The sequence below is a fragment of the Lissotriton helveticus genome, chromosome 10, assembly GCF_964261635.1.
Source record: "Lissotriton helveticus chromosome 10, aLisHel1.1, whole genome shotgun sequence".
Taxonomy (NCBI): domain Eukaryota; kingdom Metazoa; phylum Chordata; class Amphibia; order Caudata; family Salamandridae; genus Lissotriton; species Lissotriton helveticus.
In genome coordinates this window covers 218846167-218859473 of record NC_136071.1, presented here as the reverse complement: position 1 = coordinate 218859473, position 13307 = coordinate 218846167, and the positions used below count along the sequence as shown (strand labels likewise).

At 44.7% G+C, this 13307-nt stretch overlaps 1 protein-coding gene across 1 annotated transcript in view; it reads right to left on the bottom strand.

Moving 5' to 3' along the window:
- The window catches only part of LOC144786174 (voltage-dependent T-type calcium channel subunit alpha-1H-like), a 1055750-nt gene that overhangs the window by 283967 nt on the left and 758476 nt on the right, over positions 1-13307 (bottom strand). Inside the window, exon 18 of the mRNA XM_078665169.1 lies at positions 1792-1860. Coding sequence (XP_078521295.1) covers positions 1792-1860 — 69 coding nt within the window. The remainder of the gene's footprint in view (positions 1-1791; positions 1861-13307) is intronic.

The window sequence follows — 13307 nt, the reverse complement described above, 5'->3', positions numbered from 1 at the left end:
ATCCAAGGCTGACCTCCATCACAGAAAATGCAGATTTGTGAATACATGTCACTGTGGAACCTGCACATCCAAGGCTAACATTTATCATAGAACATGTAAGTTTGTGAATACATGTCACCGTGGAACCTGCACATCCATGGCTGACCTCCATCACAGAAAATGCAGGTTTGTGAATACATGTCACCGTGGAACCTGCACATCCAAGGCTGACCTCCATCACACAAAATGCAGATTTGTGAATACATGTCACTGTGGAACCAGCATATCCAAGGCTGACATTTATCATAGAACATGTAGGTTTGTGAATACATGTCACTGTGGAACCTGCACATCCAAGGCTGACATTTATCATAGAACATGTAGGTTTGTGAATACATGTCACTGTGGAACCTTCACATCCAAGGCTGACCTCCATCACAGAAAATGCGGGTTTGTGAATACATGTCACAGTGGAACCTGCACATCCAAGGCTGACCTTCATCACAGCAAATGAAGGTTTGTGAATACATGTCACAGTGGAATCTGCACATCCAAGACTGACCTTCATCACAGCAAATGAAGGTTTGTGAATACATGTCACAGTGGAACCTGCACATCTAAGGCTACCTTCATAACAGAAAATGAAGGTTTGTGAATACATGTCACAGTGGAATCTGCACATCCAAGGCTGACCTTCATCACATTAAATGAAGGTTTGTGAATACATGTCACAGTGGAATCTGCACATCCAAGGCTACCTTCATAACAGAAAATGAAGGTTTGTGAATACATGTCACAGTGGAATCTGCACATCCAAGGCTACCTTCCTCACAGAAAATGTAGACCTGTTTATATGTGTAACTGTGGAACCTGTACATCCAGCTGTAACATTCAACACAGAAAATGAGGGTTAGTGAATACATGCCACTGTTGCACCTGCACAGCTGAGGCTGACATTCATTAAAAAAAATGCAGGTTTGTGGATATTTGTCACAGTGGAATCTGCACATTCAGCGTTAGACTTCATTGATGAAACTGCAGGCCTGTGGGTGCATGCTGCTGTGAAACCTGCAAAAGCCATGGCTAATCTCTACCATTTAGAGTGTGAATCTAGGGATTCATAACACTATTGAGATTACAAGGTCACACACTGACTTCGTTTTCTATTTCAAACTGTTGGTATATTTAGAGGTAAAATCGTGTGCTTTATCTGCAACTGTTCTGCACACATTGCTGTCACTCTGACTTGAAACTGACACCAAGAAGCTTTTAGGAAGGCCTTGGAAGATGTTACAACTAAAAAATAACCAGGAATTGTAAGTGCTCAGTGACAAATATGGAAAGTAGCCATGAAAGTTGGAGTGCCTGGCACTGCTGCTACCCAACTGTGTTTTCACCCATTCCAGCCAGCCAATCAATAAGGCTTCCCTTAGTAAACATGGAATTACCAAGCAATCATAAAGTCTCTGATAGTGCAAGAAGCAAATAAGCCAGTCAAACATCATTATTCAAAACTCGGTCTGAAATCAGGAAATGAAAGGTGATGATGAGACAGGTAAGCCAATCAAAACACACCCTTGGTATTTAGCATTTCAAATGTTGTTTTTCGCTCTTGGAATGATTATAACAGTGAATTACTAAATGACAAGCGCTGTAATTCATCACAAGTTTCAGTCATAATGCTACGCGTGCGTGACCCTGAAAACACCACCAGACGCATGGAGTGATCATGCGAAAGGTGACCTGGAGAGACACAGCACGAGTGTAACGAACACAGAATTTTGATTCTCACAATAAATAAACAGAAATCACCTTCACCGTCATCTCAGCAACGAAAATCGCAGTGAAAATGTAATTCGAGACACTCAGAAAGATGCGTTCCTGTAAAACATGAAAAAGAAACAAAATACCTTAGAATGTAGTACAGAGCAAGTGAACTATCTTCGTGGACATAGGACAAATGTGCAGGTTAAGATTTTAGTAACATTAGGAATTTTACCATTTTTCTCTTCAGGTCTTTTTGCAGTTATCTAATGCTTTTCAGTTTATTTCAGCAGTTTTTTCTTCAGACAGAGGCTATACAACCATTGTGTAATACACAAGTACCACAGTAATCATGCAAACCATTTACATCAAAGAGTCCTGTAAAAATCAAAAATCTGCACCAGCAGGTTTACTATCTCCCATGGGTGCAGATTTCCAAATTTTAGGAATTTATTAATGGTATCTGTTAGACCGGTCAGCCTCGGAGTGGTCTGCTCCCAAACTTTTGCCTTACTACAACTCTATTTTTGCGGATCTTGTTTTAGTTGGCCTTAGGACTCTGTGCGAATATATACGTTTTTTTTGCATGCATTTACAACGCATGCCATAACTACGCGGTCGTTACAATGACCGCATTGTTATTTCGCATACTGTTACAATGCAAGTCGGAACAACGACTTGCTGTAAGGGGCGCCGGATGTTGGAATAGTATAATTTACTATTCCAACTCCAGTCTGTGCGGACACTAGGGAAGGTGTTGGATTTTAACTCCAACACCTTCTGCCCCCAACGCGAGTCGTTTTTCTGACTTGCGTTGTAACGGTATGCGAAATAACAACGCGATCATTGTAAAGAGCGCGCTGTTATGGCATGCATTGTTCTGCATGTGAACTAAACGCTGTTTACCCTCTGTGCACTTTACCATTATTAACCAGTGCTAAAGTGCCTGCGCTCACTCTCTAAAACATGGTAATATTAACTTACACCCAACTGGTATATTACATTTACTCGTAAGTCCCTAGTAAAGTGGTACTACCTGTACCTATGCCATTTAAATTAAATGCTACTAGTGGGCCTGCAGCACCTATTGTGCCACCCACTTAAGTTGCGTTTCAAACATGTCTCATGCCCGCTATTGAGCCCGTGTGTGCAATTTTAAACTGTCCTTTCGACCTGCCAAAATAAACCAATGGATAGGCCTAAACCTTTCTTTTCAATACATATATGTCACCCCTAGCGTCGGCCCTAACCAGCCTAGAGGGCAAGGTGCATTGTATTTAAAAAGTTGGATGCACTTTTAAGTTTTAAATGACCTGGTAGTGAAAAGCTCTTACATTAGTTTTTCACTATTACACTGCTTACCTCTCCGGTAAGATAGCAGTAAACTACCTAGTCATCATTAACAAGTGATAACTGTGGATTGAGAGCAGGTAGGAAAGTCATGTTTGTTGTCTGAAGAAATGTAATATAAAACCCTCTTTTATAGTAAATTGAGATTTTAAGTCAGTTCTGAAAATTTAATTTTTAGAACGTTAGCAATTTTTGTCCTAACCATTTGGTGTCTGCAGCTTGTTCATGGGGCACATGATTAGGTGTAGTTGGCAGTTGGCCTTTGTGTATTTCTCACAGACAGTATCACAATAGGAGGAGTAGGAGTTGGCAGGAGGGTCATCTCTGGCAGGATGGGTGGGCAGAGCTGTTACCTACCACACTTGTACTTCACAGGCACTATGGGACAAGGGAAGGGAGGCAGGAAATTCCTGACACCTCTGTAGGTGGAAAACTCCAGAAGCTTTTCCCACATCAAAGCAAGCGCCAGGTATAACAAGCATTGGTAAATGGATTAGGTTTCATCTATGTGATTATAATTCGTTTTTTGAGTTGTAAATGTTTGATTTGTGAGCAGTTGTGCAATATAAGCTACTGAAACTTCGTAAAAGTGTGATGACTTGTTTATTGAGAAAGGCAATATGTGCAGTAACAGCATTTTTCACCCAATTATGGATGTTCTGCATTTGCCACATAATCCATCATCAAATGCATAATCTGCAGATTTAGAAAAAAAAGTTCTAGCCCAAACGGTTCAAAAGTTATTGAAAACGCAGTGACGTGAAGTGGAATGGCCATTGCAAAAGTTAACTGATCATGTTTCCATTGCTTATTGCTATATTTCGGTGTTGAACCTGTACTAATGAGCTGGGACCTATGCCCAGACAGTGCTAACAAGTGTAACATGTGCATGAGGTGAGCCCATGTGTAGAGATGGACACCTCCCCCAGCTGGCACAAGCATCCTTGCTACACCTCTGCATGATGTTCTTAGAGCGCCCTCCATCAGATAAGCTGAAGAAATCAAGGCTTGGAGTAAGAGTGTAATGGCTCGGGCGTGGTGTAAAGGCCAGAGCTGCCAACTTTGAAGCTGGGAAACCAGGAGTCTCGTCATCGGTTCAGCAGCCTGTGATTCTGGACAAATTACTTAATCTCTCCAGGCTACCCAAAAAATGTATGTGCCATTGTGTAATGTAACTGGTGCTCAAATAAAGTGACCCAACACCTTCGAGTTCATCGCGTGGTCTAAAGAAACTGGAGTGCAAGCTTGCCCATAGGCACGTGAGCAACTGTGCAACCGTTAGTAAATGTAAGGATGTATGTGTGATTTTGCTCCTTTTTAAAATATTATAATGCACATATCAAATGTATGCTTACAGAAAGCAAATAAATCCAGCGTGGGGTTTCCTAACAAATCTATGCAGCTTGCCTGCATGCTTTAACTCCTTGCCTGCGGGGCTAATTCCCCCGATGTGCTGGGGGGCGGGGTGCGCGCACAGCGCCCCAGTGCTCATGACAAGCTCAGCTCGTCATGAGTCACGGTGGCCGTGTACTGATGATGAGCTGAGCTCGTCACGGCCACACCCGTTTCTTCCGAACGTTCAGCACAGCGAGAGAATTAGCCCCGCGTGCGAGCGTTCTGACCGTTATGACGAGCTCAGCTCGTCATGAGCACACGGCCACCGTGGCTCATGACGAGCTGAGCTTGTCATGAGCATGGGAGGGGTTAAACAACTCTATTTTATTTGAAAGGAGTCAGAGCCCCAAAAGTGTATAGAAGCATAGACATTATAAGCACAGTTCCCAAAAAGGTGGGTCAGTAAAGGCAAGGTGCCACATGTTTTTGGTTTTGCTGTATTTACATTTTTTATATAGCGTGAACTTAGCCCAAAGGTACTAGAGCGCTTTTACATGAGCCCCAGTTACGTTACACAAACACACATTTGTAATTGTTGGCAAGGTGAGATTAAGGAACTAGACCAAAAACACAGGATGTTGAGTTTGCGCTGAGACTTTAACCTGGTTTCAGAGTTTTAAAGTCATCAACTTTGGACGTGCAACCATTATGTAATCTAGGCCGTAGCCTTTAGTATATGTGTGATCCTGCTCTTCCATTTGCAAAAACATTTGCATATCCTCTTGTTTAAAATGTTAATTAATGCCCGTAGGTTCACCTGTAAAACCAGTATACATGAGCACAGAAAATAAATAAATTAAAAATAAATGTGTCAACTCTAAATGCAAAAAGCATGCAAAGATTAATTTTAAAGACTACAATGACAACATGCGAACAAATGAGTTTTGGCAGAGTAAGTGAAAGAAAGGCCTGAATAAATGTATATTCACTTGAAAAGTTCATATGTAAATAATTGCTGTAGAAGTTAAAAAGCACGCTTTAAATGCGTGCATTCTGGGAAAGGTAACTAAAGGCTGGACTAAGTAATAAAAGTGTAAGATAAATAACAAGGGTAGCTAGTGAAATTTAAGTGTTGATGTGCGACATGATTGGGCTCTGTTGCATAAAACAGCATTATGTTTTTATTGGTATTTCTGTGCGGGAATTTTAAAATGAAAGTAATTACTGTATCGCGTTTGCACCGCGCTCCTGCCGTTTAAAAGTGCTGCTGGTAATAACAACTACTCATTTAAGCGCTTTTACATGAGCCCTAGTTCTGTTACACAGACAAATCTTTTGGTAGGTAGGGAAAAATTAAGCGAATTGCCCAAATTTACAGGATGTAATGGTGGCGCTGAAACATAAAGCAGTTTCCCTAGTTCCCAAGTCGGCAGATGGAGGCGGCCGTAATGGGATATACAGTTTCACTCGAAAATGAGCAAGCCGACGAGCCAAAGTACTTAAGCAAATGAATGCATGCCGTGAAAGTTAAAAGTCCAAATAAGTAATAAACGTATCATAAAATGAAAGAAATAGAGATGAAAGTGATATGGGACACGGTAAAGGCAGATAAGCAAATTGTGAAAGGTAAAAGCCGAAATAAGTATGAAACATATTGGAGAATGAAACAAATGTAGTTGGCAGTGATGTGCACCTAGGTTTCACGTGAAAATGAGCTAGCCGTGAAAGTTATAGCCGAAACAGCTTAAAAGCCTTAAAAAAAATGAGACAGATCGGAGAAAGTAAATAAAATGTGAGATATGGTTTAATGTAGCCAGGGAAAGTAATGCCAATAAAAAAAGTTCTGCACAAAAGCGCATTAACTCAGTACTCCGAACCGGAAACTGATGAGAGCCCATTTTAAGATATATTGACAACAAGAGATTTCTCAAACACAGTGCAAGTGCTGTGTCGGCGAAATCTAAAAAGGGAACCCTTAGACACACTCTTCAGTACACTCCTGGCCCTGTGGATACTACAGAAGAAGGATGCCCTCCTGCCCTGCTGCTTGAGACCTGCCCTGCTTGCTGAGAAGGAAGACTGGACATGCTCTCCTAATCCCAGGCTGAGTGACTCTAAGGGTCAGCCGACTGACCTTCTGTTCAGAGCTAAAGAGACATAAGCTCTAGACACCTCGCTGAATCTGGCCAGCTGATCTGCTGCCTTGCCCTCAGCCGGATCTGCAACTGGAATTGCCTGAGCCCTGCTGGCCTTTGCAAGAGGTGCCTCCCTAGGCCCTGGACACTAGGACCACAAACGGGCCCATTCTCATTAAGATCTTGCTGCCTGCGCCGACTGCCAACATGAAGCTCCGGCAGACCCAACCCTTTGTACTACAGTGACAGCCAGAGACAACTGACAACGTAACATCTGTACTTCGAGCTACAAAATCAACAGCTCGTGGTGACCACCAATGGGAAGCTCCAGAAATGACCATCCGCAACTCCCACTGGGATTTCTGCTCTACAGCAATGACAGTCTGCCACACCCAGCCTGCTCTTCGCGCTACAGCGACAACCATTTATGACGCTCTCCCTGCTCCTCGCACTCTCATATACCATGAAGGAACTCTGTGCGCTGGACTTTAGAAGGTAACGTTTTCAGCAGGACTAACTTGGTCCATGTAATATGACACTAGCTTCATTGCAGCCGGCCTGAACTTGTGACTTTCACCTGATCTCCCACGACGAGATAACTGCAAGTGGGGTTTGTGCTTTTAGATGCTATAGTTATCTAAAATCGTTGAAATTCCATGTCCTTGGTCTAACAATTGGATTTTTATCATTTTGTAGTCAAATAGTTTATTAAAATGTTATTATTTTTTTCTAAATTGTTGGGGAATTCTTCTTGTGTTGTGTATTTACTTTATTACTATTTGTGTGCTGCATAAATACCTTAAAAAAAAATTACAAAAAGGGGGTGGTGATGGACAGAGTATCTGAGTTAATCAGAACACTCCTACCCAGTCAACAGATCAGGGCTTGATCCATCACCGTTTTTTAGCTCACTGCACCATCCCAGTTCAGAACCTGGCTATATGCAAATTAGTCTGTCCCTGGCCCAGTGCATCATGGGAACAGGGCAGACCAAACTACCAAGCCAATTCTTCACTGGAAAGGAAACAAGCTTCCGGGGACCGGTTTCTGGCATTACAGCCGTCTTCGGCCCGGCTTGCTTGAATCCTGATGGTGCAATGAGCAAGGGACTCATGTCTGAGCATACCCTTCCACACTCATGGTGGCCAAAAAAATTACAAAAAGGGGGTGGTGATGGACAGAGTATCTGAGTTAATCAGAACACTCCTACCCAGTCAACAGATCAGGGCTTGATCCATCACCGTTTTTTAGCTCACTGCACCATCCCAGTTCAGAACCTGGCTATATGCAAATTAGTCTGTCCCTGGCCCAGTGCATCATGGGAACAGGGCAGACCAAACTACCAAGCCAATTCTTCACTGGAAAGGAAACAAGCTTCCGGGGACCGGTTTCTGGCATTACAGCCGTCTTCGGCCCGGCTTGCTTGAATCCTGATGGTGCAATGAGCAAGGGACTCATGTCTGAGCATACCCTTCCACACTCATGGTGGCCAAAAAAATTACAAAAAGGGGGTGGTGATGGACAGAGTATCTGAGTTAATCAGAACACTCCTACCCAGTCAACAGATCAGGGCTTGATCCATCACCGTTTTTTAGCTCACTGCACCATCCCAGTTCAGAACCTGGCTATATGCAAATTAGTCTGTCCCTGGCCCAGTGCATCATGGGAACAGGGCAGACCAAACTACCAAGCCAATTCTTCACTGGAAAGGAAACAAGCTTCCGGGGACCGGTTTCTGGCATTACAGCCGTCTTCGGCCCGGCTTGCTTGAATCCTGATGGTGCAATGAGCAAGGGACTCATGTCTGAGCATACCCTTCCACACTCATGGTGGCCAAAAAAATTACAAAAAGGGGGTGGTGATGGACAGAGTATCTGAGTTAATCAGAACACTCCTACCCAGTCAACAGATCAGGGCTTGATCCATCACCGTTTTTTAGCTCACTGCACCATCCCAGTTCAGAACCTGGCTATATGCAAATTAGTCTGTCCCTGGCCCAGTGCATCATGGGAACAGGGCAGACCAAACTACCAAGCCAATTCTTCACTGGAAAGGAAACAAGCTTCCGGGGACCGGTTTCTGGCATTACAGCCGTCTTCGGCCCGGCTTGCTTGAATCCTGATGGTGCAATGAGCAAGGGACTCATGTCTGAGCATACCCTTCCACACTCATGGTGGCCAAAAAAATTACAAAAAGGGGGTGGTGATGGACAGAGTATCTGAGTTAATCAGAACACTCCTACCCAGTCAACAGATCAGGGCTTGATCCATCACCGTTTTTTAGCTCACTGCACCATCCCAGTTCAGAACCTGGCTATATGCAAATTAGTCTGTCCCTGGCCCAGTGCATCATGGGAACAGGGCAGACCAAACTACCAAGCCAATTCTTCACTGGAAAGGAAACAAGCTTCCGGGGACCGGTTTCTGGCATTACAGCCGTCTTCGGCCCGGCTTGCTTGAATCCTGATGGTGCAAGGAGCAAGGGACTCATGTCTGAGCATACCCTTCCACACTCATGGTGGCCAAAAAAATTACAAAAAGGGGGTGGTGATGGACAGAGTATCTGAGTTAATCAGAACACTCCTACCCAGTCAACAGATCAGGGCTTGATCCATCACCGTTTTTTAGCTCACTGCACCATCCCAGTTCAAAACCTGGCTATATGCAAACTAGTCTGTCCCTGGCCCAGTGCATCATGGCAACAGGGCAGACCAAACTACCAAGCCAATTCTTCACTGGAAAGGAAACAAGCTTCCGGGGACCGGTTTCTGGCATTACAGCCGTCTTCGGCCCGGCTTGCTTGAATCCTGATGGTGCAATGAGCAAGGGACCCATGTCTGAGCATACCCTTCCACACTCATGGTGGCCAAAAAAATTACAAAAAGGGGGTGGTGATGGACAGAGTATCTGAGTTAATCAGAACACTCCTACCCAGTCAACAGATCAGGGCTTGATCCATCACCGTTTTTTAGCTCACTGCACCATCCCAGTTCAGAACCTGGCTATATGCAAATTAGTCTGTACCTGTCCCAGTGCATGATGGGAACAGGGCAAACCAAACTACCAAGCCAATTCTTACACTGGGAAGGAAACAAGCTTCCGGGGACCGGTTTCTGGCATTTCAGCCGTCGTCGGCCCGGCTTGCTTGAATCCTGATGGTGCAATGAGCAAGGGACTCACATCTGAGTATACCATTCCACGCTTATGGTGGACAAAATGATTCAGGAAAGGGGGTGGTGATGATTCAAGCCTGAAATGGCAGAAACTGGTCCCCGGAAGCTTGTCTCCTTTCTGGTGAAGAATTGGCTTGGTAGTTTGGTCTGCCCTGTTCCCATGATGCACTGGGCCAGGGTCAGACTAATTTGCATATAGCCAGGTTCTGAGCTGGGATAGTGCAGTGAGCTAAAAAACGGTGATGGATCAAGCCCTGATCTTTTGACTGGGTAGGAGTGTTCTGCTTAATTCAGATACTCTGTCCATCACCACCCCCTTTATGAAGCATAAATACCTTAGACATTGCTTCTAAGTTAAGGCTGTCTGCTTTTGTGCCAAACTACCAGACGGTTAAGCACAGGCTAGTTTGGTGTTATTTGTTGTTTAGGACTCTGGCTGTTGCTTGAGATGTGTTCACACCCTGCTCACCCAACAACCCAATTTATCACCCTGACCAACACCCTGCACAACCAACAACCCAATTTAGCACACTGGCCAACACCCAAACCTAGCACCCATACAAAAAATCACTGAAAAATCAAACCGTCAACAGCATCGCTGCATCCTGTTCACCACTGATGATCAGTGCTAAAGTGTGTAAATTCTGATTATGATTGGATATCCATGATTAGCATATTTGATTTACTGGTAAACCCTAGTAACCTGTCAGGGCCTGTAAATCAAAAGCTACTAGTGGGCCTGCAGCACTGGTTATGCCCTCCACATGACTAGCCCTGTAAATATGTCTCAGACCTGCCACTGTAGTGTCTGCGCACGCAGTTTTGAACTGTCATGTTGACCTGACAAGTGCACGCACTTACCTGGCCCTAACCTTCGATTTTCTTACATGTAAGGCACCTCTTAGCTAGGCCTTAGGTACTCCCATGGGCAGGGTGCAGTGTATGTGAAAGGTAGAACATGTGCTGGTGTGTTTTACATGCCCTGATAGTGAAATACAGTGTATTTCGTTTTTTCTCTATTGAAAGGCTGTCTGTCTTATTAGTTAATATGGGAGCTGCCTTTTAACATCTTATGAGTGTAACTTTTCATTCGGACAAGATAGATAAAATTGAGTTCAGGCACTCTGAACTAATAACGCACTTTTTAGTAAAGGTGGTTTTAAAACTGTGTGTTTGAAAATGTCACTTTTAGAAAGTGGGCATTTTCTTGCTTTACCAGTCTGTGTGCCACTGCCTGTTTGTGTATTCACCGTATGGTTTTGGAGTGACTGGAGCTGGGGATGTGCATTCACTCTAGACAGTCAAAGAGGGGGTTGAGGTGTGTCCTGTCTTGCCTGGGTGACTCATTGCTAGGCTGAATGAACGTGGTCTGCAATTGGAGTAGTGCGAGGAGTTTTGCGAGCACCTGAATAGGCTGTTTCTCCTTTGCACAATGCTGTCTGCACCTGCCTGTGGTCAAGCTGGACCAGGGAGGACAGAACTGGTTTGTACTGAGCTCAGAGACTCTTAAACATAGACTACAATAATAAAATGGGGTATAAGAATGAAACCTTAAACCCGGGGACTTTTGTTTACTTCTGGAAACAAGAGACCCTGCCAAGAAGAGCTGTGTGAGGAGCACCGCCTTTTCTGTGTGAGGGGTGTGTTGGCCTGCAGTTGCTGTTTCTGTCTGTGGTAGAGGAAAAGGACCTGCTTGTGAAGAATCTCCAAGGTCTTGTGTTTTTGTGTGTGCTTGCCTCCTGTTGGAAGTCTCAGGGAGATAAAAGACTTCAAGAAAGATCCATTCTGTATCTCAAAGGAACTTGTCTGGAAAGGAGAGCTGAAGAACTATTTGAGGAGCGCTGTCCCTAATGTGCGTGGGGTAGGACAGCCTGCAGTTGCTTCTCCTGTCTGGAGCAGGGAAAGGATTGGATTGTTCTTTCACACATTTGCAAGACAGCCCATGGTGAGCGCAGTATTTTCCATCTTAAAAGAGAACTAGTGCGTGAAGAACACGCTATGGCTTTATCTTCTAGAGCATGGTGAGCGATATGTGTAACTAAGGGAACACCACATGGCTGATCCCCTTTGGTATTTGTGGGAAATACTGCCCGTGTCCCAGGTCTGGAGTGCATGGTGAGCACTGACCTCAAGCCCACAGAAACCATGCCTAGAGCCTCAGGGGATTCCCCTCTGTTCCTCGCTGCCTCACCCTGCCTCCCCCAGCAGGAGAGGGACCCACAGCGGAGCCTGGCTTGGCCCCAGGGCATTACCTATACAGAAAGCAGGGGATCTCTGCTGACACCATACTGTGGGCAGGGCCCGTTGAGGAAGGCCGCGCCAACCCTTCACAACAGCGGCTCCCCAGGGATGCGGGTACTGCTCTACATGCACCCGGTAACCACCAAAGGGGGAAAGCAGTTCGGCTGGAGAGAGACTGTGAGAAACCATCAAGGTGGCAGTGGCTCAGCGAGTTCGTGAGCAGCTGCCTTGATCAGTGGCACATGGATGACCAAGCGAGGTCTCCCCACTGATTTTACCTTCAGGGGCAATCTTCCCTGCGATAATCTATTGTGTGCATCCTCCTCCACTCACTTCTGGTGGCATACCTGGGGCGGCGCTGAGTGGCAGCATTTCTCGCTGCCTGGCGGTCCCAAGGGTCCCTAATGAAAACGCTAATTATAGCTTGCACAGCACCAACAATATTACCGTAATGCTGATAAAGGGCATGCAGGAGTTCCGGTGACCTCGGTAGTCATATGGAATTACCATATAAAGTGTTACAGAAGTGCAGAGATGCTGCACCTTCTATGTTCATAGTGAGGGTTTAGAAAAGGCTTGTCTTGGGGGGTCAGAACAGCAAAAAAGTACTATCTTGCAATGTTGGAATTCCGAATACTATGTCAGGACATGCATAATAGATACATTGATGGTGTAGGGTGTTGTTTTCATGATGGTTTTTATTGCACTAAATGTGATGTATGACAATTGCCTTGTTGGCAAAGTGATTTATGATTTATGTGATTGTAGTTTATGTGTTTTGCATACAATACATGAGATATTTTCATATAACCTAGTGAGGAGTCTCTTTTGTGGTGTATTTTGTGTGTCACTGGTGTGTGTGTGTGTGTGTTTGTTGCGCAAGCACTTTAGATATTGAATCTGAGATAAGCCTGACTGCTCGTGCCAAGCTACCACAGGGTTGAGCAGGGGTTATCTTGGGTGTGTAACTCCCTCATGTTGACTCGAGTGGTGGATTCTGCCTGGCTTAGGTGCATACCCTAGCCAATCAGAAACTCCATTTCTAACAGCAGCCAAACTCATCCTCAACCTCCCATGCAGAACTCACATCACCATAACTCAAGGAGCTCCACTGGCTACGAATACACAAACACGCTCATTGTAAACCCCTCACACACATTCAAGGCACTACACAACTTTGGCCCCTACCTACCTGAACAGTCGCAGAACTCCTTTCACCAACCACACAGAAATCTCAGCTTAGCAGTACTCCTACTCACACATATCTCATGCATACACAGAACCAGATCATGAGGACATGTGCTCTCTAACATTGCTCCTAAAGCATGGAA